Source organism: Phyllobates terribilis, unplaced genomic scaffold, assembly GCF_046119375.1.
Source record: "Phyllobates terribilis strain yellow unplaced genomic scaffold, ASM4611937v1 Scaffold_207__1_contigs__length_3498100, whole genome shotgun sequence".
NCBI lineage: Eukaryota > Metazoa > Chordata > Amphibia > Anura > Dendrobatidae > Phyllobates > Phyllobates terribilis.
The window spans coordinates 125,812-151,314 of NW_027362967.1; the positions used below are offsets into that span (position 1 = coordinate 125,812).

General features: G+C 46.1%; 1 protein-coding gene across 2 annotated transcripts; it reads left to right on the top strand.

Annotated features, from left to right (window-relative positions):
- Positions 1-885: 885 nt before the first annotated feature.
- LOC141213685 (oocyte zinc finger protein XlCOF7.1-like) lies at positions 886-21,212 on the top strand. Of its 2 annotated transcripts, XM_073665286.1 has the most exons (8): positions 898-964; positions 1,635-1,820; positions 1,964-2,099; positions 2,229-2,408; positions 2,491-2,614; positions 2,698-2,795; positions 2,991-3,081; positions 19,771-21,212. In XM_073665286.1, exons 3-8 carry the CDS (start codon positions 1,989-1,991, stop codon positions 20,790-20,792), a joined length of 1,626 nt encoding a protein of 541 aa, XP_073521387.1. In that variant the 5' UTR covers positions 898-964; positions 1,635-1,820; positions 1,964-1,988; the 3' UTR covers positions 20,793-21,212. The 2 variants fall into 2 exon arrangements, with proteins under 2 accessions (XP_073521386.1, XP_073521387.1); XM_073665285.1 differs by lacking the exon at positions 1,635-1,820 and having other exon boundaries at positions 886-964.
- The last annotated feature ends 4,291 nt before the right edge of the window (positions 21,213-25,503 follow it).

Consider the following 25,503-nt stretch of genomic DNA (forward strand, 5'->3'; position numbering starts at 1 on the left):
CCCACTGAATGCATCAAAACTATGAATTAACACATGTGGAATTATATACTTAACCAAAAAGTGTGAAACAACTGAAAATATGTCTTATATTCTAGGTTCTTCAAAGTAGCCACCTTTTGCTTTGATGACTGCTTTGCACACTCTTGGCATTCTCTTGATGAGCTTCAAGAGGTAGTCACCGTAAATGGTCTTCCAACAATCTTGAAGGAGTTCCCAGAGATGCTTAGCACTTATTGGCCCTTTTGCCTTCACTCTGCGGTCCAGCTCACCCCAAACCATCTCGATTGGGTTCAGGTCTGGTGACTGTGGAGGCCAGGTCATCTGGCGTAGCCCCCCATCACTCTCCTTCTTGGTCAAATAGCCCTTACACAGCCTGGAGGTGTGTTTGGGGTCATTGGTCTGTACTGTATATGTAGGGGGGTTGTGAAATTATATGTAGGACATCTATCATCTCTCTAACTTCTTTCTATCATCTATCGATATCTGTACATAACATTGTTTTCTTAGTTTTGTAATCAGCTTTAGGTTACATAGAGGATTATAGTAAGTAAAAGACGATGTTAATGACGCATTGTTTACGGATGCAGGAGAGAAAAAGATGAACGGGATGAACATCGGAGCGATTTATAATCTGCTGATGTGAACGATCCCTTATCTGGACTCTGAATATAGTCTATCAAGGCCGCCCTCCCTGGAAGGGGTTAAACATACGAGATTTCAGCATTTTAGCTCCTGGCATGAAGTGGATAGCACAATCATATGCCGCCATATAGTAGACGTCCGGGAACTGGTGATAATCACCTCATGTGTCGTCTATTTGTCTCCAGGAAAATCCCACGTTCACACTGTGCATCCACTGAGGCCCCTGATCATGTGACCCCTGACTCCTCCCCTCCTGTGACCTCATCACAGCTCCTGTGCGCACACAACAGCCATATATGTGGTGGCAGCTCTACAGGTGGAGGTATGTGGAGACCCCCATTACTGGGCACAGGGGGCATTAACCCCTTCAGCACGGAGGCTCTTTGGGGGTCTCTGTGTGGTGTGAACAGTGAGGTAACAGCTGTGGGCAGAATGCGGCTTCGCTGGTTCCCGTCCACATTAGATCCCTTCAGACGACTGCAGGATGAAGGACAGAAGCCCAGAGACGTCCTCACACAATGGCCGTTCCTTCTCTCCTAGTTCCAGCACAGTGATGTAGATACTGGTGATAATCGCCCCCATATTCTCTTTATTCCACCGGTGCGATGGATTTACCCTCAGGTTCAGCAATGCTCCTCCGCCATCTCTCCTCCACCTCAGCTATTTACCCTTTCAGTGCCACAAAACTGAACGTTCTTACAGTCCCCATTGTGTTCTCTTAGGAAATGTGTGGAATCGTTGGAGGGGTTAATGGCCGCGGGATTAGTGGGGTCTCCTATGTGCTCATTAATTCTCTGCCTTATTTACGGGAGCAGCAGCCGACATATCTGAAATTACACCCCAGACACTGAATGCCATATGCTACAAATTCACCGCTGCAGGCGATCCATTGTGTAATGAAATGTTTTTATTTAATGTGATTAAACCTATTTCTTGTGTTCGGCATATTTACATGGTGGACATTCATCAATGCCGCATCGGTGAAAACCCAGAGGTGTAAGGCAGGTTCTCGTTATCGGCTTCTCTTGGGATTAAACCAGGAGACAGGAGTTGTGAAACGGTCGGGGCCGAGAACAAACAACCATCTCGTAAAACCATCAGACAACCATCTCGTGACAAACGTATTCAGCTGCCGACTCCGAGGAAGAAACTGCTTGTCTGTGGCCTAAAATATAAAGGTTTTATTAGTAGATGTAAAGATGAAAATTAAATACTGTAAAATAATAAATCTCCTCATATGTTTCCCCTTATTATCTGCAGTAATTGTATTATTACACAGGATTTTTATTATGTTACATCGGCTCATCTTCTTCTCATTCAGGTCCGTACAATATCGGATCCTGTCAATGAAGAGAATTTTCCTTATGGACCCATCAGAGATGCATATGGACAGAGACAAGATGGTGGAGAGGATATTACACCTCACCCTAGAGATCCTCTTCCGGCTTACTGGAGAGGTGAGAGATTCTGATGACGTCACATTACATCATTCTTATCTATGGGAATAACAGATGGACAGAACTGGAGAGGTGAGGACTCTGGAAATGTCTGTAGTGAGATTTATTAATGTGTCTCTCCATAACCAGGATTACACAGTAGTGAAGAAGACCTCTAGGGAGCGCTGTCAGGACCCTGTGTCTGAGGGATGGGGAAGACCCCTGAGCCCAATCACAGGATCTCCGTCTCACCCCCTGATACATGAGGACATCAATGACCAGAAGATCCTAGAACTCGCCTACAAGATGATTGAGCTGCTGACTGGAGAGGTGACACTGCTGGGAATGCTGGGACATTATACAGTAACGCTATGGAGGGATCGGGGGATGACTGTATCATTGTATGTGTCAGGTTCCTATAAGGTGTCAGGATGTCACAGTCTATTTCTCCATGGAGGAGTGGGAGTATTTAGAAGGACACAAAGATGAATACAAGGACGTCATGATGGAGGTTCCCCAGCCCCTCACATCACCAGGTAATAGACAGGACTAAATACACACAACCTATAATTATCTCTATGTAAAGAATGAATTCAGTCCCTGTATGTGTTTCCTCCAGATCTATCCAGTAAGAGGACAACACCAGAGAGATGTCCCCGTCCTCTTCTTCCACAGGACTGTAAGCAAGAAGACCCCAATGTTCCTCAGGATCATCAGGTAGATGGAGAGAAGGTGTCATGAGATCTCCCCTATGATGTGTAGACGGCTGTAAAGGTCTTGTGCTCAGTCTTGTTTTATCCACCAGGATTATATGTTTTATACTTGTGTAATGAGACCGGTGGAGGTGGCAGGATTAGAGCTGATCATAGATGGGACTTCTCCATCTGTCTGTGACTTATATATTTGTTTCAGGGTGAAGATCTGACCCACATTAATACTATAGAGACATATGTGAGGTGTGATGAGCGGCGTAAGGAGGAGATTCCTACATATGACTACCCAGGTGAGTGGTAACCACTAAATGCAGAGAAGTCACAGATTCTTCTCAGTCACCGGCTGTGGCTGCTTTATCGGTCGTGTAGTCCGGCCGTATCACAATCGTGTGATCACCATTTTGCCTCTAGATCACAACATTCTCCTCCACGAAAAACTGTTCAAATGACTTTGGGCAATGGAAGCCCTTTCTGTGCTGCTGAATGTTCTCATATCGTCCCTACAAGACCAGGTCCAGTCTTTCTGACCAAACTTCACTTTTATGATCGACAACATTTAATGTGCAGTGAGGGCCAAGTGTAAATTTCTGTACAATAACAACAGAGTTTCCCTTTATACTTTTCAATTTCTTTTAAAATTGACTAACTTCTAACAGGATTGTGATAAACTACATAAAAAACATTACACCTGTGCCATGATATACAGTGGGGGAAATAAGTATTTGATCCCTTGCTGTTTTTGTAAGTTTGCCCACTGACAAAGACATGAACAGTCTATAATTTTAAGGGTAGGTTAATTTTAACATTGAGAGATAAAATATCCAAAAAAATCAAGAAAATCACATTGTATAAATTAGATATTTTTTTTTTCATTTTGCAGTGAGAAATAAGTATTTGATCCCTCTAGCAAACAACACTTAATACTTGGTGGCAAAACCCTTGTTGGCAAGCACAGCAATCAGACGTTGTTTGTAGTTGATGATGAGGGTTGCGCACATGTCAGGAGGAGTTTTGGTCCACTCCTCTTTGCAGATCATCTCTAAATCATTCAGATTGTGATGCTGTCGCTTGGCAACTCTGAGCTTCAACTCCCTCCATAAGTTTTCTATGGGATTAAGGTCTGGAGACTGGCCAGACCACTCAATGACCTTAATGTGTTTCTTTTTGAGCCACTCCTTTTGTTGCTTTGGCTGCATGTTTTGGGTCATTGCCTTGCTGGAAGACCCAGCCACGAACCATTTTTAATATCCTGGCGGAGGGAAGGAGATTGGCACTCAGGATTTTACGGTACATGGCTCCATCCATTCTCCCATTGATATGGTGAAGTAGTCCTGTGCCCTTAGCAGAGAAACACGCCCAAAACATAATATTTCCACCTCCATGCTTGACTGTGGGGATGGTGTTCATTGGGTCATAGGCAGCATTTCTCTTCCTCCAAACATAGCGAGTTGAGTTAATGCTCAATTTTTGTCTCATCTGACTACAGCACCTTCGCGCAATAACTCAGAATCATACAGGTGTGCAATGGCAAACTTCAGATGGGCCTGCACATGTTCCTTCTTGAGCAGGGGGGACCTTGCGGGCACTGCAGGATTTTAAACCTTTAAGGCATAATTGTGGCACCCCAGGGGTCTGGTTTCCACAGTAATAGCAATATTACGTCTGTGAGCAGGTGGGAGGTTTCCTGGTCAGACATCCTATGCATGCCACACCTCCTGCCCAGTCCTGGGAGGGGAAGAACTTCCCCTATATAAAACTAGGGCTGAGGCAGGGTTAGGGGGAGAAAGAGCAGAGAACACAGACAGAGACACAGTCTGGTCTGTAGTGGAGCAGCTTTAGGAACAAGAAAGATCAGGAGCTCTGTGGGAGCTGTGCTAAAAGAGAATCAGGGGCTGGAAGCTGTAGCGCTCGCCCTGATTGAAGAGTTCTTACCGGACCCGGAGTCCGAGGCTGTGGGGACTAATCCTTACCCAGCAGCAGAAACCGCCCGGCAGGGGATTTCAGGTCCTCTGGCCAAGAAACCCGAAGGCACGGTCACACGCAAGGGACCAGCACCGCGACGTGGAGCGGAAGCTACCAAAAGGCCCCGAGTCACCGGCCATACGGGTGAGCACCACACGGTACACTCAGGGACGTGGGCTACTTTTACCCGCCTCTAGCAAGGTAGCCAGAAGAGTACGATTAGTTGGGGAGGCCTACAACTCCGCCTGGCCAGGGGAGATCCCATCAGCTCACGGACTGACCAGGCCCCGATCGCTAGCCAGTACTCCGGGAGGGTCTACCTTGTCACCAGTAAAGACCCAGAACTACACCGCACCGTCTCTGAGTGGTTCCTGCTACCCCCCCTTCAAACACGTCGGTTGCCCTGAGGCCATACCCCTCCCGTTGGGGGTTCTACCAGCTACGCTGCACAACCTTACCACCGGCCTCAGCGGTCTGCCCTGCAGCGGCGGCTTCATAGCCGCATTCAACGGGTGGCGTAGTCGAACACCGTACCATCTTCTGCTAAACTCTGCCGCTCAGTTTGACTCCCTGGGCACGGACCGGGTCACCGCCACGAGACTACTACTCCTATCTGATCCGGATCCGGGTAGGCTCCCGCGTGCGCAACGCTGCGCGACACAGGCCCAGGGGCGCGTCAACTTTTGGCGTAGTCGGCAGGATTTCGTGCCCGCAACCGCCGGGTACTGCGTACCTGAAAAAGAGACTTTTAAACTAACCTGTGGTGAAGAGATTCTCGCCATCCGGCGCCATCTTCAGCCTTCTTCCCGCCATCCGTGAAGTTTTCCCGCCATCCGGCGCCATCTTTTGCCTTCTTCCCGCCATCCGTGGAGTTTTCCCGCCGTTGGACGCCATCTTGAAGACGCCGCGCGGGAAGAAGAGGGGCGTGGACTCCGAAAGCGCGCGAGAACTGAAGCTCCGCCTTACGTCCGGACGTTGCGTAAGGTCCTGGAAGGAGCCCAGCAGACGCCGACGTCACAGAAGCGCGACGGAAGGTCCTCGACCCTGACGATCCACTGCGGAGCCGCGGCCTACGGAAGAGGATCATCGCAAGGTAGGCCACGGTCCACTAGGGGGGAGGAAGATGTCGGATACGGAGGAGAGCTTCACTGCTGCAGCCACCGCCAGCGCCACTGCTGCAGCGGTCATGCCTTTCACGATGCCCTATATCCCGGGGGCAGCCTGGCTACCCCAGTACTCAGGGGAGTCACATACCCTGAATGACTTTAGAGAAAAGCTGGATAGCCTCTTCCAGGTGTACCCCCTCACAGAAGAGCAAAAAGTGAGCATCCTGGTGGCCCAACTAACCGAGGCAGCCCAAAGGGAGGTAAAGTCCTGGCCACCTGGGAGGAGGACTGTCGCAGGGATATTAACCCGGCTGAAGGACACCTTTGATACCCGCACCTCAGCCGAGATCAAGCTTAGATTCTACGGGTGCAAACAGCGAGCACATGAGAATATAAGGGACTATGCACTAAACCTACAAGAGGCCCTGAGAGCCATTAAGCAGACCGACCCTGACGGCGTGGGAAACGAGGACAGGCTGTTTACCGAACAATTTATAGAGGGATTATATTGCAATGCCCACCGAACCCAGTTGCGGGCAATGGCCTTACAGGATCCTCATCTGGACTTTGCACAGTTCAAGGACAGAGCCATCCGGGTGCTCCGAGAACCGGCACCGGGTGGCGTTGTGACCCACAGACGCCCTACTACCGCTTACCACCAGGAGGCGGCGCCCTTGTCGGCAGGGCCTGTGGGAGCTGATGCGCAGGCTTTGAACAATGACCCGGCTCCAGACCTGCACCATCAGGTCCAAGAGCTAGCTAAAAGCGTTGCTGCGCTAACCCGAACTGTGCAGTCTTTACAGGTTGCTGCTCCAGGGAAGATCCAGCTGGCATCCGGACCGGAGGACATCCCGTGGCGTCGACCAAGGAGGACCCCACCGGCCAGAGGAAGGCCCAGCGACCGATACAACGAGGACGGACAACCCATCTGCCGCCGCTGCAATCAACCCGGACATATGGCAAGGTACTGTCCTTTAAACTGGCACAACCTGGGGTAGAGGGCCAACCCCTAGGAATAAGATCACCAGGCCCATCGAACTGGCGTGACAAATACGTGGGAGGACGTCCAGTCTTGCCTGTAGTACTGGATGGCATTCCTATGAGTGCCCTACTGGACACCGGGTCACAGGTCACCACCATCCCGTACGTGCTCTTCAAGCAGTACTGGAATGACTCGGATATAACCCGCTACCCTGACGACGACTTGAGTATCATCGCCAGCAATGGTCAACCCGTGCCACAGATCGGATTCAAAGAGATGACCATTAAAATCGGTAGAGTCGAACTGGCAGCACAGGGACTGATCATTGTAGACATTGACAAGCGCGAGAGTCACCCAAAGATAACGCTAGGAACTAATGTGATTGAAAATTGTCTTGCAGAGGTGATTTTCATTTTACAGCAGGTTGCCAAGAACGCCAGCTCCGGCCAGCAGCGAGTGCTCCAAAAAGAGATCCGGGCACTGATGCGACGGCAACAGGTGGAACTCTCCGGTGGTGAGATTGGTAGCGTGAGAATGTGTGACCCTTTCCCTATTGCCATGCCCCCGAAAAGTGAAATGATGATTTGGTGCCGGGCAGCTATTGGTCTGAGAGGTAGAGACTACCAAGCAATGGTAGAACCCGTCTACTCAGACAGTAGGCCCACCATTTTGAGAGCACGGGGGGTGGTTGATGTACGCCATGGGAGGGTGCCCGTTCGCATAATAAACATCGGGAAAAGGGAAGTGTACCTGCCCCGGTATGCCACGCTAGCTAAATTGTTCACCATAAACCAGAATTCTGTACAGGCCGTAGAACCCTTGCCTCCATCTCAACCAGAGGAAGGTAACGGCTCTAAGAAACCAATGGAGGACTGGTGTCAGCAACTACATCTGGGTACTGACTCCACTCCCTCACACCAGAAACAAGGAGTCTATCGGGTGGTTCAAGAGTACGAGAGAGTGTTTAGTAAACACCCGTTAGATTTCGGGCGAGTAAGGGGGGTAGAACACCACATCCCCACGGGAGACCATCCTCCCATAAAGGAGAGATACCGACCCGTACCCCCTGCACACTACCAACACGCCAAGGGGATGCTTAGAGACATGAAGGAGGCTGGGGTAATCAGGGATAGCTGTAGCCCCTGGGCAGCTCCACTGGTCTTGGTTAAAAAGAAAGACAACACCATGAGAATGTGTGTAGATTACCGGAAAATCAACCGTATCACACACAAAGATGCGTACCCCTTACCAAGGATAGAGGAGTCTTTGGCTGCTTTAAGATCTGCTAACTTCTTCTCTACTTTGGATCTCACTAGCGGGTACTGGCAGGTTCCTGTAGCAGAGGCGGACCGGGAGAAGACAGCATTCACCACCCCGATGGGACTTAGCGAGTTTACCTGCATGCCGTTCGGACTCTGCAACGCACCAGGAACCTTCCAACGGTTGATGGAATGCTGTCTGGGACACCGAAACTTCGAGACGGTCCTGTTATACCTGGACGATGTCATCGTCTACTCCAAGACCTGCGAGGACCACCTGAAACACCTGGCAGAAGTGTTCGAAGCCCTGGCAAACTACGGCCTAAAGGTGAAACCCTCCAAGTGTCACCTCCTGAAACCAAGGGTGCAGTACCTGGGACACGTGGTGAGTGCTGACGGAGTGGCTCCCGACCCTGATAAGATCACCGCAATTAAGGAATGGCCAAGCCCCTCCAGCGTAAAGGAAGTGCGGCAGTTCCTCGGGTTGGTAGGCTACTACCGAAGATTCATTCCCGGTTTCACCAAAAAGGCAGCTCCTATGCAGGACCTCCTGATAGGCCAGTCCAGGAAGGCCAAGAACCAGAAGCCGCCCTTCAGATGGGAGAAGCTGGAAGAAGAGTCCTTCCGCCAGCTGAAGATGGCCCTCACGGGGGATGAAATCCTGGCGTACCCGGATTACAGCCAGCCCTTTATCCTCTACACCGACGCCAGTAACATCGGGCTAGGAGCCGTACTGTCCCAGATCCAGCAGGGGAAAGAACGGGTAATTGCTTACGCCAGCCGAAAACTGCGACCCACCGAAAGAAACCCTGAGAATTACAGCTCATTCAAGCTAGAATTCCTGGCAGTGGTATGGGCAGTCACCGAACGCTTTAAGCACTACCTCGCCTCTTCCCGGTTCACCGTGTACACGGATAACAACCCGTTGACACACCTGGATACGGCAAGACTCGGTGCCCTGGAGCAGAGATGGATGGCCCGCCTGTCCAACTATGAGTTCACGATCAAATACCGGGCAGGACGCTCCAATACCAACGCGGATGCCCTGTCCAGAATGCCAAACCTACCGGACGTAGGGGAAGATCCAGAGGAACTGGAAGAAGTTGAACTTCCCGCGTTCCACCGGCATGGGACTATCCAGTATTCCCACCGTGTAAGGAGTAAGCAATCCGCGACGTTCAACCCCTTACCTCATTACAACTGGGCGGAAACGCAAGACAGTGACCCCGCCGTCCGACTGGTGAAGGAGATGCTGACTCAGCCAGATGCCCGCCTTGACCCAGACGCTCCGGAGGAGACCAAGCAACTGTGGGCTGAGAAGAGTCGACTGTTCCTTTACAAGGGGAAGTTGTGCCGCAGAATGGTTAACTCCCGGACGCATGAACTGGTCTGGCAAGTAGTGGTGCCAAGAAGAGACGCAGCTATGGTGCTGGAGGCATACCACGACGGAGCTGGGCACTTCGGATGGAAGAAGCTGGAGTTCCTGCTGCGCGGGCGGTTCCACTGGGTAGGCATGAGAGGAACCATCGAGAGGTGGTGCAGAGACTGTGGCCCATGCAACCTAAGAAGGAAGGACCGTGCCAGCCAGAAGACTCCCCTGCAGTCCATCGTCACCAGGCAGCCGTTGGAACTGGTAGCCTTGGATCATGTAAAATTGACCCCCAGCAGAAGTGGCTACGTCTATGCGTTAACCATCGTGGATCACTACTCCCGGTTCTTGGTTGTCGTCCCCGTCAAGGACTTAACGGCTCAAACAGCAGCTAGAGCCTTCCAGCAGCACTTCTGCCGTCCACACGGATACCCGGAGCAGGTGCTGACGGACCAGGGACCTGCCTTTGAAGCGGAAGTCTTCCAGGAGTTCTGTACTCTGTATGGCTGCCGGAAGATAAGAACAACACCCTATCATCCGCAAACCAATGGGCTCTGCGAGAAAATGAACCAGGTGGTGATAGATCTTCTGAAAACATTGCCCCTGGAAGAACGCAGTCTGTGGCCTGAGAAACTGCCTGATCTGGTGGACCTATACAACCACATCCCGGTAGGTTCTACCAACTGTACCCCGGCTTACCTAATGAGAGCAAGACCTGGTAAGCTTCCTGTTGATCTGGAGATGGGAGTCCTGACACCCGAGGACACTTCACCAGAAGCAGACTGGGACACAGAAAGGCAGCAGCAGTACCGGAAAGTACAGGAGAGCGTGGAGCGAAGTCTCTGTCAAGCTAGAGAAAGACAGGAGAAGACTTACAACCAGTATGCTCCCGCTGTTCCCCTGGTACCTGGAGAGCAGGTCTTGAAGAGGAAGAGACGCCTCCACAAGTTGGACGACCAGTGGGAGAAGGACCCGTACACCGTACTGCCCTCAAGCCATGAGAACCCGAAAGTCTGCATAATCAGTAAGGACGGAGGAGAAACCACAGCCATTGTCTCCCGAGATCACCTGAAGAAGTGTCCCGAACAGCTACGAAACCCTGAAGAAGAACAAGAAGACCCTCGACCCGCAGAGGAAAGGGAAGATATGGTCAGTACTGTGCTCGGAGACTTCCCTCGGTCTTGGACTCAAGTCAATGGCGCTGTTGTGGTACCCGTCCTCACCTTCCTCCAACCAGCATCTCAAGTACCTACGGAGAGACAGGTAGAGCTGGAAGAGCAGCCGGTCCAGGAGGCAGAAGACCCCACACAAGCAGACCAGGAGGATCAACCCTCTGCTTATAGTGAGCCTGCCGTACCCCTAGTGAGCCAAAGAGCCCGTAGACAGCTGCCCAGTTTATCTTTGACAGCTCCTACACCCCGTAGCTCAGGACCAGTCAGTCAGCTCCGTAGGTCCACTAGAGCCACTAGAGGCCAGTTGCCCGTACGTTGGAGGATCTAAGTGTTTAAACTGTTTATTTGTATTTACCTGTTTTCTGTTACTTGTAAATAATTGTGTATTTTTAGTTATTTTATAGGTGTCGTTTAGGGATTATCCGGAATCCTTTGTACATATGTTGGAGCGTAACCCAGGAATGGACTAAAGACTGTTAAGGACTCGGGGCAGGACAGACCCCTACCTGGTTACGGCTCCCGGTCTCTTGGTGAAATGGACACCCTTGTTTTCTTCAAAGACTGCACCCGGTTGCGGACATGCCGTGACCATCCTAATGTGTTTTTCTTTATTGTACTGTTTCTGTTTTTACTTGTTATGTTTTACAAAAATATGTTTAGTCCCGGAGTACTAAATTTCACTAGGGGGGAATGTGGCACCCCAGGGGTCTGGTTTCCACAGTAATAGCAATATTACGTCTGTGAGCAGGTGGGAGGTTTCCTGGTCAGACATCCTATGCATGCCACACCTCCTGCCCAGTCCTGGGAGGGGAAGAACTTCCCCTATATAAAACTAGGGCTGAGGCAGGGTTAGGGGGAGAAAGAGCAGAGAACACAGACAGAGACACAGTCTGGTCTGTAGTGGAGCAGCTTTAGGAACAAGAAAGATCAGGAGCTCTGTGGGAGCTGTGCTAAAAGAGAATCAGGGGCTGGAAGCTGTAGAGCTCGCCCTGATTGAAGAGTTCTTACCGGACCCGGAGTCCGAGGCTGTGGGGACTAATCCTTACCCAGCAGCAGAAACCGCCCGGCAGGGGATTTCAGGTCCTCTGGCCAAGAAACCCGAAGGCACGGTCATACGCAAGGGACCAGCACCGCGACGTGGAGCGGAAGCTACCAAAAGGCCCCGAGTCACCGGCCATACGGGTGAGCACCACACGGTACACTCAGGGACGTGGGCTACTTTTACCCGCCTCTAGCAAGGTAGCCAGAAGAGTACGATTAGTTGGGGAGGCCTACAACTCCGCCTGGCCAGGGGAGATCCCATCAGCTCACGGACTGACCAGGCCCCGATCGCTAGCCAGTACTCCGGGAGGGTCTACCTTGTCACCAGTAAAGACCCAGAAGTACACCGCACCGTCTCTGAGTGGTTCCTGCTACCCCCCCTTCAAACACATCGGTTGCCCTGAGGCCATACCCCTCCCGTTGGGGGTTCTACCAGCTACGCTGCACAACCTTACCACCGGCCTCAGCGGTCTGCCCTGCAGCGGCGGCTTCATAGCCGCATTCAACGGGTGGCGTAGTCGAACACCGTACCATCTTCTGCTAAACTCTGCCGCTCAGTTTGACTCCCTGGGCACGGACCGGGTCACCGCCACGAGACTACTACTCCTATCTGATCCGGATCCGGGTAGGCTCCCGCGCGCGCAACGCTGCGCGACACAGACCCAGGGGCGCGTCATAATGTGTTACCAATGGTTTTCTTAGTGACTGTGGTCCCAGCTGCCTTGAGATCATTAATAAGATCCCCCCGTGTAGTTTTAGGCTGATCTCTTACCTTCCTCATGATCAAGGATACCCCACGAGGTAAGATTTTGCATGGTGCCCCAGATCGATGTCGATTGACAGTCATTTTGTATTTCTTCCATTTTCTTACTATTGCACTAACAGCTGTCTTCTTCTCACCCAGTGTCTTACTTTTTTTTATTACTTATGGTTTTGTAGTCCATTCCATCTTTGTGCAGGTCTATGATCTTGTCCCTGACATCCTTAGAAAGCTCTTTGGTCTAGCCCATGTTGTAGAGGTTAGAGTCTGACTGATTAATTAAGTCTGTGCACAGGAGTCTTTTATACAGGTGACTATGTAAGACCGCTGTCTTTAATGCAGGTAATGAGTTGATTAGTAGCGTCTAACTGGTCTGTAGGAGCCAGAACTCATAATGGTTTGTAGGGGATCAAATACATATTTCTCACTGCAAAATGCAAAAAAAAAATATTTAATTTATACAGTGTGATTTTTTTGGGGATATTCTATCTCTCAATGTTAAAATTAACCTACCCTTAAAATTATAGACTGTACATGTCTTTGTCAGTGGGCAAACTTACAAAAACTGCAAGGGATCAAATACTTATTTTCCCCACTGCATCTCTAAGCTGTGTGTGGCTGATGGCTGTAATATACAGTACAGACCAAAAGTTTGGACACACCTTCTCATTAAAAGATTTTTCTGTATTTTCATGACTATGAAAACTGTTTCACACTGAAGGCATCAAAACTATGAATTAACACATGTGGAATTATATACTTAACAAAAAAGTGTGAAACAACTGAAAATATGTCTTATATTCTAGGTTCTTCAAAGTAGCCACCTTTTGCTTTCATGACTGCTTTGCACACTCTTGGCATTCTCTTGATGAGCTTCAAGAGGTAGTCACCGGAAATGGTTTTCACTTCACAGGTGTGCCCTGTCAGGTTTAATAAGTGGGATTTCTTGCCTTATAAGTGGGGTTGGGACCATCAGTTGTGTTGTGCAGAAGTCTGGTGGATACACAGCTGATAGTCCTACTGAATAGACTGTTAGCTGCTTTTTTCTTGCCATAATACAAATTCTAAGTAAAGAAAAACGAGTGGCCATCATTACTTTAAGAAATGAAGGTCAGTCAGTCTGAAAAATTGGACAAACTTTGAAAGTGTCTCCAAGTGCAGTTGCAAAAACCATCAAGCGCTATAAAGAAACTGGCTCACATGAGGACTGCCCCAGGAAAGGAAGACCAAGAGTCACCTCATCTTCTGAGGATAAGTTTATCCGCGTCACCAGCCTCAGAAATCGCAGGTTAACAGCACCTCAGATTAGAGACCAGGTCAATGCCACACAGAGTTCTAGCAGCAGACACATCTCTACAACAACTGTTAAGAGGAGACTTTGTGCAGCAGGCCTTCATGGTAAAATAGCTGCTAGGAAACCACTGCTAAGGACAGGCAACAAGCAGAAGAGACTTGTTTGGGCTAAAGAACACAAGGAAAGGACATTAGACCAGTGGAAATCTGTGCTTTGGTCTGATGAGTCCAAATTTGAGATCTTTGGTTCCAACCACCGTGTCTTTGTGCGATGCAGAAAAGGTGAACGGATGGACTCTACATGCCTGGTTCCCACCGTGAAGCATGGAGGAGGAGGTGTGATGGTGTGGGGGTGCTTTTCTGGTGACACTGTTGGGGATTTATTCAAAATTGAAGGCATACTGAACCAGCATGGCTACCACAGCATCTTGCAGCGGCATGCTATTCCATCCGGTTTGCGTTTAGTTGGACCATCATTTATTTTTCAACAGGACAATGACCCCAAACACACCTCCAGGCTGTGTAAGGGCTATTTGACCAAGTAGGAGAGTGATGGGGGGCTACGCCAGATGACCTGGCCTCCACAGTCACCAGACCTGAACCCAATCGAGATGGTTTGGGGTGAGCTGGACCGCAGAGTGAAGGCAAAAGGGCCAACAAGTGCTAAGCATCTCTGGGAACTCCTTCAAGATTGTTGGAAGACCATTTCCGGTGACTACCTCTTGAAGCTCATCAAGAGAATGCCAAGAGTGTGCAAAGCAGTCATCAAAGCTAAAGGTGGCTACTTTGAAGAACCTAGAATATAAGTCATATTTTCAGTTGTTTCACACTTTTTTGTTAAGTATATAATTCCACATGTGTTAATTCATAGTTTTGATGCCTTCAGTGTGAATGTACAATTTTCATAGTTAGGAAAATACAGAAAAATCTTTAAATGAGAAGGTGTGTCCAAACTATTGGTCTGTACTGTACATCTATTCACGCCTGCAGGAGATGTGGTGGCATGGCTCGAGCCCTGGTTTCATGGATTCACTCCATGTCATAAATTACATTATGTTTTCCATCCTAAGGAATTCAGATTCCTGCACAATCTCTCCTGAAATGGGGGGCGCTAATACTTTCTCTACTCTTCTGGTCAGAACTCATCATACCTCCAATGGTCCACCATAAATGAGTGCAATTCCATTTAGTGTTGGAGGTCTCCCCTCATACATACGTTCTTGTTGAGGATGTAACATGTTTTTTTCTTCTATGTCTTTTTTTACAGGTTCATTCTGTATGATAGTCTGATTGTGGTGGGATCTGCCGGCCTCACTTATGTGAGACTGTATCTCCCTGGTAGTCTATAAAAAAAGATCTCCATTGTCTCTTCCAAATGTCCGATATCTAAATTTAAGACTCTTCAGCTCTGCAGTATTATAACTATTTCTCTTTAAATGACTAATATTTCTTCTTGAATCGCATCTGATAGAAAATATTCTTCTCCTTTACATTTTTCACTGATGAAGACTGTTGAGTTTGATCATTTCAGTAGATGTGTTACTGTCTATACTCAGTTTTTGACTACAGTAGTTATTTCCCCCTAATACTCTGATTTAACCCCTTCCCGCAGACAGTTTTGTGTTCCTAATCAGGGACCATTTTTCAAATCTGACGTGTGTCACTTTACAGTGGGTACGGAAAGTATTCACACCCCTTTACATTTTTCACTCTTTGTTTTATTGCATCCATTTGGTAAATTCTAAAAAGTTTTTTTTTTTCTCATTAAAGTACACTCTGCACCCCATCTTGACTGAAAACCCCCCTGAAATGTAGAGATTTTTGCAAATTTATTAAAAAAAGAAAAACTAAAATATCACAGACCAAATGAGAATCATGAGCTCAAAGGAACTGCCCAAGGAGCTCAGAGACAGAATTGTGGCAAGGGACAGATCTGGCCAAGGTTACAAAAGAAGTCTTCCAAGACATGGGCTTCCAGCCAAACTGAACAATCGTGGGAGAAGAGCCTTGGTGAGAGAGGTAAAGAAGAACCCAAATATCACTTTGCCTGAGCTCTAGAGATGCAGTAGGGAGATGGGAGAAAATTCCACAAAGTCAACTATCACTGCAGCCCTCCACCCGTCGGGCCTTTATGGCAGAGTGGCCCGACGGAAACCTCTCCTCAGTGCAAGACATATGAAAGCCCGCATAGAGTTTGCTCAAAAACACATTAAGGACTCCCAGACTATGAGAAATAAGATTCTCTGGTCTGATGAGATGAAGATAGAACTTTTTGGTGATAATTCTAAGCGGTATGTGTGGAGAAAACCAGGCACTGCTCATCACCTGCCCAATACAATCCCAACAGTGAAACATGGTGGTGGTAGCATCGTGCTATGTGGGTGTTTTTCAAGTACAGGGACAGGACGACTGGTTGCAATTGAAGGAAACATGAATGCGGCCAAGTACAGAGATACCCTGGATGAAAACCTCCTCCAGAGTGCTCTGGACCTCAGACTTGGACGAAGGCTCACCTTCCAAGGAATGTCCGCTTATCTGCTTAATTTAAATATTACCTCTGCCCCTGCACGTCACAGAGCCCTGTAGCGTGCAGTCTAAAGCTGAACATCCCTCTTATGCACAATGTGCATATAGCTGAAGATGCTTTTTTTTCTCTCCCTGCGCTATTATACTGATCTGCTCTAGTGCGCAGTTGCCGGGAGTCACTGTGACTTCCGCTCCAGTGACCTCCGGCGTGCGCAACAATGAGGTTTGGTTCCCACTTCCTCTCGGCATCCTGCTATCCGAGAGGAAGGGGGGACCAAACCTCATTGTTGCGCATGCCGGAGGTCACTGGAGCGGAAGTCACAGTGACTCCCGGCGCCTGTGCACTAGAGCAGATAAGTATAATAGCGCAGGGAGAAAACAAATAGCACCTTCAGCTATATACTCATTGCGCATGCGCGGGATGTTTAGCTCTAGACTGCACGTCACAGGGCCATGTGACGTACAGGGGCGGGCAGGGGAGCAGGGGAATATTTAAATTAGGCATATGGTTGGGCATTTCTTGGCGTCCCCTGATGCCATGCTCAGGAAAATGGATTTAATAAAAATATATTTCTCTGCTATCAGACCTCTGATATGGGACATACAGGTAAGTATAGATTTACATTTCTATAACCTGTATGCCCATATTAGAGGTCTGATAACTCCCAGGGGGTGACAGATTCCCTTTAATTCTTCATTTTACACTGGATGTACTCAGCTGGGGCTGAATACAACTCCCATCATTGACAAGGGACAATGATGAGAGTTGGTTTCAGCAGCCAGCGCTTGGGATCAGTGCTAACTGTACTGCTTTTCCCAGGCGCCGGTACGTGTCACACTGACATACGGACTGCACACTGATGTGTTACACGGACGTACAGATACACGGATGTCACCCGTATGCCACAGAGATGTCACATACGGATGGCACATGGACACAGACCACGGATCTCACCAGTACTAGTTTTTCCTATATGGGAATCACCAGTACATGTGAAGGAGGCCTAAGAAGGTATATTCTTCAGCCAAGGCCTCAGATGCCAATCTATGTATTGTGACAGTGGCTCTGTTAGTGAATCTATGCCCGCCACAATTAGGGTGGCCCATAGGGGTTGTCAAATATTTGTGGAATTTTGGAATAAAATACCAATTGGCTTTTGTTTGGGTACATAATACGTTTTTCAGCCTTCTTTTAGAATTTTGCCGAGCTCTACAAAATTACGCAATAAAGATTGTAATTTATTTCTAAACTTAAAGTTCATTGCGGAAAAATCCGCAGCATGTCCATTAATTTTGAGGAAACGCGGCGTAATTGCCGCCATTGACTTGCATTGAATCGCATAATATCCGCATGACTGCATGTGCACATGCGGATATTAAGCGATTCAATGTGCGGATGGTACCCGGGGACCTTCCATGACGCCATTTAGTCATGTAACGGGTCACGCGACCGCTGACTTCATGGAAGGTCCTTTTACACCACCGCGAGCCGTCGAAGACACTGGAGAAGGAGACCGGAGGCCATCGGAAGGTGAGTATAATGATTTTTTTTTATTTTTCACCATTTTATTCTTTTTTTACTATTGATGCAGCATCGTAACTTGATCACACTATATAAATCCATGCCGGTTGCATGGATTTATATAGTGTGACCAAGTTGTCAAGCACTTTCCAAGTGATGCTAAAATCGCTTGGAAAAGCGCTTGACAACTCGCATGCGGAAATGCATGCAAAAACACTTGACAAACGTTTCTACCTGGCAGGAAAAACGCAAGTAAAATCTGCATGAGTTTTTCCTGCCATGAGAAGCGGAAAAAATCTGGAGAATTTCAGCATCGTGTGAACTCAGCCTTAGCCTAAAAAACTTTACTTCAGGTTCTCAGATGCTGAGTGTGAATTCTGTTCTGTAGGCAGATAGCAAAGTCGCATCTCTTTGAAGGGAGACAACACTGAATCCTTGATACCTGATCACACCTGGAGTCTCTCCTGGTTTTCTGGATGTAATTAAAGGTTTCGGCAGTGCTGAATGTTTTAAACAGATGGATTTTTTTTACTGCTTTAAAAAAATCAAATTGAATATTTGCAAAGTCAAATTCATTCATTACATTTTAGTTTAAGCCCTTTAATAACAGTGAAGTGTTCGCCTCATCTATCATGAAGTCAGTCAAGTTACTAATAGTAAGATCTTTTGTATAGTTTCCGTCCAGTGTCTCCAAGCAACTTGCTTCTATTTTGTTCCTGTTTTTCTTGGGTCGTCTCCTCTGATCGATTTCCTAAAAGGATATTTAATGCACCGGGTGTGGAAAATGTTTTGGAGATTTTTCGCGGCGGTTTCTGGACAGACTGCTGGAAACTTTCTGATGTGCTGGAGTCTGAATCTGTAGTCCAATAATCAGTTGATCTTTTTTCTGATATTTCCGCTGTCTGATTTTTTTGTTGACCCCAGTGGAAAATCCAACCAGCGTTATAATCTGATTTGTCTCGTAAAAATGTATCTATCTTTCTTTCTCTGTTTTATTTCTGTCTGTATAGGGACCAATTTCTTCTCTAATTTGGAGAATAACGTTGTAACTGAATTATTTGTGCCTCTAGTGAGAAGTTGAAGTTCTATTTTTACTTTTTCCAACTCTATGGCTACTTCATTATATTCTTTTTCGTTCTGCTGAAGGATTAAATCCATCAGATTTTTTGTGTAGTTTAAGTGTATTTTTTTTCCCAAGATATCACAAAGTTCTTATTTTTGGGAAATTGAAACACCTCTTTGAAGACTCAGAGCGCCCTAGGGACTCGTTCACGTTCCTGATTAGATTTAAGGGAATTAATCTTCCAAAATAGGCGGTATCTCCTTTTCTGCTAAATGAGTAATTCTTCTTTCCCGAGACTGGATACTGATGACCTGTAACTCAGAGTTTAGGTTGCAGTCCATAAAAAACGCACCTGTGTCTGCAGATAGTGCCCAGATTGTGCTCCAGGAGACGCACACCGTAAATTAAGTGGGTTCTTCTCACTATAGTAATGCCAAATACATGGATGATAAATGTGTTTTGGGCGCACTGCAAGGCTCAGAAGTGAGGGGGAGATCTGACTTTGGGAGAGCGGATATTGCTGGATTGGTTTATGGAAGCCATGTTGCTTTTCAAGAGCCTTTGAGCCACTGATAATGTGGAAATCTCTGTTTTTCCACTGACAGATGATGGACCTGAGTGGGGACTTGTTTATTGTGAGATGAGTAGAAGTTTTTATTGGTATTATTTTCACCTACATAACATTGTTTGGTGGCTTTTTATTCCATATTTGGGAGGCAGAATGAACAAATAGTTGAACACCACGCTCTACTGGTTCATCCTATGAAGTTTTCTATTAGACTGTGAACTGTCATTGTCTTAGTGAATAATTCAATATATTTACAGAACTTACCCTTTTTACAGACAGTTTAAGTAGAAATGTTAAAAAATATAAATTTCAAGAATATTTTATTCAAAAATAATAATTGGTTTTATTCTTGGCAGATGACTGTACCAGGAGATCAGAGGGACAGCTGACATCTTCAATTTTTAAATCGGATGATCTTGAGATCCCACAGGATACAATTGAAGTGAATGCCATTACTCCAGATCTACCATCATCCCTTCACAGCAAAGATCTGTCATCTGATCCTTTGAAACAGGTCCTGATTTCTGATTCATTACCGACTACTAAGGAAAATCAAAGTCACAAAATAAGCATTAAAAAACAAACTGCTCCTAAAGCAAAGAAGCCATTTTCCTGTTCAGAATGTGGGAAATGTTTTAACCAGAATTGGATCCTTGTTAATCACCAGAGAACTCACACAGGAGAGAAGCCTTTTTCATGCTCAGAATGTGGGAAATGTTTTGTAAAGAAATCACTCCTTAATAGACATCAGAGAATTCACACAGGGGAGAAGCCGTTTTCATGTTCAGAATGTGGGAAATGTTTTGTACAGAAATCACAGCTTATCTCACATCAGAAAACTCACACAGGAGAGAAGCCTTTTTCATGCTCAGAATGTGGGAAATGTTTTAACTACAAATCAGTTCTTGTTAATCACCAGAAAACTCACACAGGGGAGAAGCCGTTTTCATGTTCAGAATGTGGGAAATGTTTTGTAGAGAAATCACTCCTTAATAGACATCAGCGAATTCACACAGGGGAGAAGCCTTTTTCATGTTCAGAATGTGAGAAATGTTTTAAGTACAAATCAGTGCTTGTTAATCACCAGAGAATTCACACAGGGGAGAAGCCGTTTTCATGTTCAGAATGTGGGAAATGTTTTGTAGAGAAATCACATCTTATCCTACACCAGAGAACTCACACAGGGGAGAAGCCTTTTTCATGTTCAGAATGTGGGAAATGTTTTAACTACAAATCAGTTCTTGTTAATCACCAGAGAACTCACACAGGAGAGAAACCTTTTTCATGTTCAGAATGTGGAAAATGTTTTAACCAGAAATCAGATCTTGTTAGTCACCAGACACTTCACACAGGGGAGAAGCCGTTTTCATGTTCTTAATGTGGAATATATTTTACGAGGAAATCAGCTGTTAATAAACATCAGAAAAGTCACACAGTGAAGGAGCCTTTTTCCTGTTCAGAAAGTGGGAATTGTTTAACCATAAATTGATTTTTATTATTCACCAAATAACTCACTCAGGGGAAAAGCCTTTTTCATGTTCAGAATGTGGGAAATGTTTTAACCCCATTCTGATATTTGTGGTAATAGTACGTCATGGTGCCTTGGGCCTATTGGGCCAATGACGTACTATTACTTCATGTGGTGATCACGCCCGCACACAAGCGGTGCGGGCCGATCGCCGCTGAGTGTCAGCTGATTGTCACAGCTGACACCCGATTCTATGTGCAGGGAGCGGTCCCACATCGCTCCCTGCACATTAACCCCCGAAATGCTGAGATCGAGGTCAAGGAAAGGGAAGAGTCGATACTTACCTCCTCTGCCGGTGTCCCACGCTATCTGCGGTGGCTCCCGGATGTTGTTATGACGACCCGATGTCGTCATGACAACATCCGGGTCACCAGACAGCAGGAAGTTACTTTGGTCATGCGCAGTGCATGACCAAAGTAACTTCTCCCTCTGCAGCTGTGACAGCCTGGATAGCACAGAGATGCTGCTGCATTCCTAGGCTATACAGGCGATCTGAATGTGAAAAGTGAAAGTCCCATAGTGGGACAATGTGTAAAAGTACCAAAAGTCTCAGAAAGTGAAAAAAAAAATTGTACAAATATTTAAATAAATAATCAAAAAAAAAAAAATATATATATATATACTGTACCCATAAATAAATATTATTGTGAAAAAAAAAGCAATAAAATTACACATATGTGGTATCGCCGGGTCGAACGACCTGACCTATAAAACTGTCCCACTAGTTAACCCCTTTAGTGAACACGGTAAAAAAAAAAAACACAAAGCAAAAAACAATGCTTTATCATCATACCGCCAAATAAAAAATGCAATAAAATGCGATCAAAAAGACGAATGCAAATAGAAATGGTACCGCTGAAAACGTCACCTTGTTCCCCAAAAAACAAGCTGCCATACAGCTCCATCAGCCAAAAAATAAAAAAGTTATAGCTCTCAGACTAAAGAGATACAAAAAAAATATTTTTTGTATAAAATAGTTTTTATTGTGTAAAAGCGCCAAAACATAAAAAGATATAAATGTGGAACCACTGTAAACGTACTGACCCGAAGAATTATGCTGCCTTATCAATTTTACCACACGCGAAACGGCATAAAAAAAAACAATTCCTGAATTGTTGGTTTTTGTTTATTCTGCCTCCCAAAAATCAGAATAGAAAGCGATCAAAAAATGTCACTTTGCCTGAAAATGGTACCAATAAAAACGTCAACTTGTCCTGCAAAAAACAAGCCATCACATGACTCTGTCAGCCAAAATGTGGAAAAATTATACCTCTCAAAATATGGTGATGCAAAAACTAGTCTTTGCAAAAAAAAAAAAGCGTCTTTTAGTGTGACAGCTGTCAGTCATTAAAAACTGATATGATTCTGGTATCGCTGTAATCTTACCGACCCGAAGAATAAAGTCATCTAATCAATTATACCACACGAGGAATGGCGTAAAAAATAAACTCTAGAGTTGGGCTAGATTTAGGGTTGGGCTATGGTTAGGGTTGGGCTAGGGTTAGGGTTGGGCTAGGCTAGGGTTAGGGTTAGGCTAGGGTTATGATTGGGCTAGGGTCGGGGTTGGGCTAGGGTTATGGTTGGGGTTGGGCTAGGGTTATGGTTGGGTTAGGGTTGTGCTAGGGTTGGGATTGTGTTGGGGTTGGGATTTTTTCAACAGTAAAGAAAAAAATGACGACAATATGGCGACTAGTGTTGAGCGCAACTGCTCGCTACTTCAGTTTGCATCGGGAGCTTGGGTATGCACCGAGTATTGCGGGTGCTCGAGTCTCCACCCCATATGTTTTGCAGCTGTTTTACAGCCAAAAAAAACTTGCGGGAATTGCCTGCCATGCACAAGCGATCCCCCGCATGTTTTTTTTGGGGTGTCTAATAACCGTGAAACATGCGGGCGGGGACTCGAGCATGTCACTAGAGCACCCGCGATACATGGTGCATACCCGTGTACAAAAATGCAAACTCAAGTAGCGAGCACTTGTGCTCAAGACTAATGACAACTTATTCAATATGATGACCTACTGTTATCAAATTCTGTGTCCCACCTCTGGGTTCAAAATATATACAGTACAGACCAAAAGTTTGGACACACCTTCTCATTTAAAGATTTTTCTGTATTTTCTTGACTATGGAAATTGTACATTCACACTGAAGGCATCAAAACTATGAATTAACACATGTGGAATTATATACTTAACAAAAAAGTGTGAAACAACTGAAAATATGTCTTATATTCTAGGTTCCTCAAAGTAGCCACCTTTTGCTTTGATGACTGCTTTGCACACTCTTGGCATTCTCTTGATGAGCTTCAAGAGGTAGTCACCGGAAATGGTCTTCCAACAATCTTGAAGGAGTTCCCAGAGATGCTTAGCACTTGTTGGCCCTTTTGCCTTCACTCTGCGGTCAAGCTCACCCCAAACCATCTCGATTGGGTTCAGGTCTGGTGAATGTGGAGGCCAGGTCATCTGGCGTAGCACCCCATCACTCTCCTTCTTGGTCAAATAGCCCTTACACAGCCTGGAGGTGTGTTTGGGGTCATAGTCCTGTTGAAAAATAAATAATGGTCCAACTAAATGCAAACCGGATGGAATAGCATGCCGCTGCAAGATGCTGTGGTAGCCATGCTGGTTCAGTATGCCTTCAATTTTGAATAAATCCCCAACAATGTCGCCAGCAAAGCACCCCCACACCATCACACCTCCTCCTCCATGCTTCACGGTGGGAACCAGGTATGTAGAGTCCATCCGTTCACCTTTTCTGCGTTGCACAAAGACAAAGTGGTTGGAACCAAAGATCTCAAATTTGGACTCATCAGACCAAAGCACAGATTTCCACTGGTCTAATGTCCATTCCTTGTGTTCTTTAGCCCAAACAAGTCTCTTCTGCTTGTTGCCTGTCCTTAGCAGTGGTTTCCTAGCAGCTATTTTACCATGAAGGCCTGCTGCACAAAGTCTCCTCTTAACAGTTGTTGAAGAGATGTGTCTGCTGCTAGAACTCTGTGTGGCATTGACCTGGTCTCTAATTTGAGCTGCTGTTAACCTGCGATTTCTGAGGCTGGTGACTCAGATAAACTTATCCTCAGAAGCAGAGGTGACTCTTGGTCTTCCTTTCCTGGGGCGGTCCTCATGTGAGCCAGTTTCTTGCTAGCGCTTGATGGTTTTTGCAACTGCACTTAGGGACACTTTCAAAGTTTGCCCAATTTTTCGGACTGACTGACTTTCATTTCTTAAATTAATGATGGTCACTCGTTTTTCTTTACTTAGCTGCTTTTTTCTTGCCATAATACAAATTCTAACAGTCTATTCAGTAGGACTATCAGCTGTGTATCCACCAGACTTCTGCACAACACAACTGATGGTCCCAACCCCATTTATAAGGCAAGAAATCCCACTTATTAAACCTGACAGGGCACACCTGTGAAGTGAAAACCATTTCCGGTGACTACCTCTTGAAGATCATCAAGAGAATGCCAAGAGTGTGCAAAGCAGTCATCAAAGCAAAAGGTGGCTACTGTGAAGAACCTAGAATATAAGACATATTTTCAGTTGTTTCACACTTTTTTGTTAAGTATATAATTCCACATGTGTTAATTCATAGTTTTGATGCCTCAGTGTGAATGTACAATTTTCATAGTCATGAAAATACAGAAAAATCTTTAAATGAGAAGGTGTGTCTGTACTGTATCTCTCTGGTTTAAGGGCATAAAAATTCAAATTTTCAAAATTGCTGATTTTTTTCATGTTCAGCATGTGGGAAATGTTTTATCCAGAAATTGCATCTTGATAGCCACCAGAGAACCCACACAGGGAAGAAGCCTTTTTCATGTTAAGAATGTGGGAAATATTTTAGCCATCAATTAGCTTTTGTTAAGCACCAGATAACCCACACAGGGGAAAACCCTTTTTCCTGTTCAGAATGTGGGAAATGTTATGTGAAGAAATCATCTCTTCTTAATCACCAGAGAATTCACACAGGGGAGAAGCCTTTTTCATGATCAGAATGTGAGAATTTTTTTTTTTAATCAGTAAACTTTATTGAACACCAAATAACATAGTTTACAGCAGAATAATTATTTTACATGTCGTCATACAGTAAATGTACAGGAATTGTACCTATATAAACCAATTGCTCATTCAATGTCATTCAAATAACGACCATATAGTTCTCCCGTTCCCAATCCAGAAATAACATCCACCCTCCCCACCGTCTCTGACAGTGTACATTACAGTAAAACCATACCCACACTCAAGTAGGTGTTACTCTTAGACAGTTAGTCAAGTACATCAACCTACTACCCAGACCGGTGATGATCATAATTTATACGATCAGTAAATTAAATAAGACATCTCTAGCCAGCTCTTCCGAAACCACAGCTGTGCACCTAATCCAGTCTCCCCATACTTTACCCAATGTACCAATCGTCCCCTCTTGATATAAACCTTTTTTTCCATTAAAATAGTAGAGTTGAGAGCTTGGACCACTTCTTCTACACAGGGTTGTCTGGTTGCCAGCTAGTGTTTGGCAATGGATGGATCTTCTAGTCTGGCAGAGTATTTTAGCAATA

What these genes read in the sequence shown, in the direction of transcription:
- LOC141213685 (XM_073665285.1), top strand. Translation starts at nt 939, where the DNA reads ATGTGGTGGCAGCTCTACAGGTGGAG. An exon ending in TGGCAGCTCTACAGGTGGAG is followed by an intron (nt 965 to 1,963) that starts GTATGTGGAGAC and finishes CTTCTCATTCAG; the next exon opens with GTCCGTACAATATCGGATCC. An exon ending in TCTTCCGGCTTACTGGAGAG is followed by an intron (nt 2,100 to 2,228) that starts GTGAGAGATTCT and finishes CTCCATAACCAG; the next exon opens with GATTACACAGTAGTGAAGAA.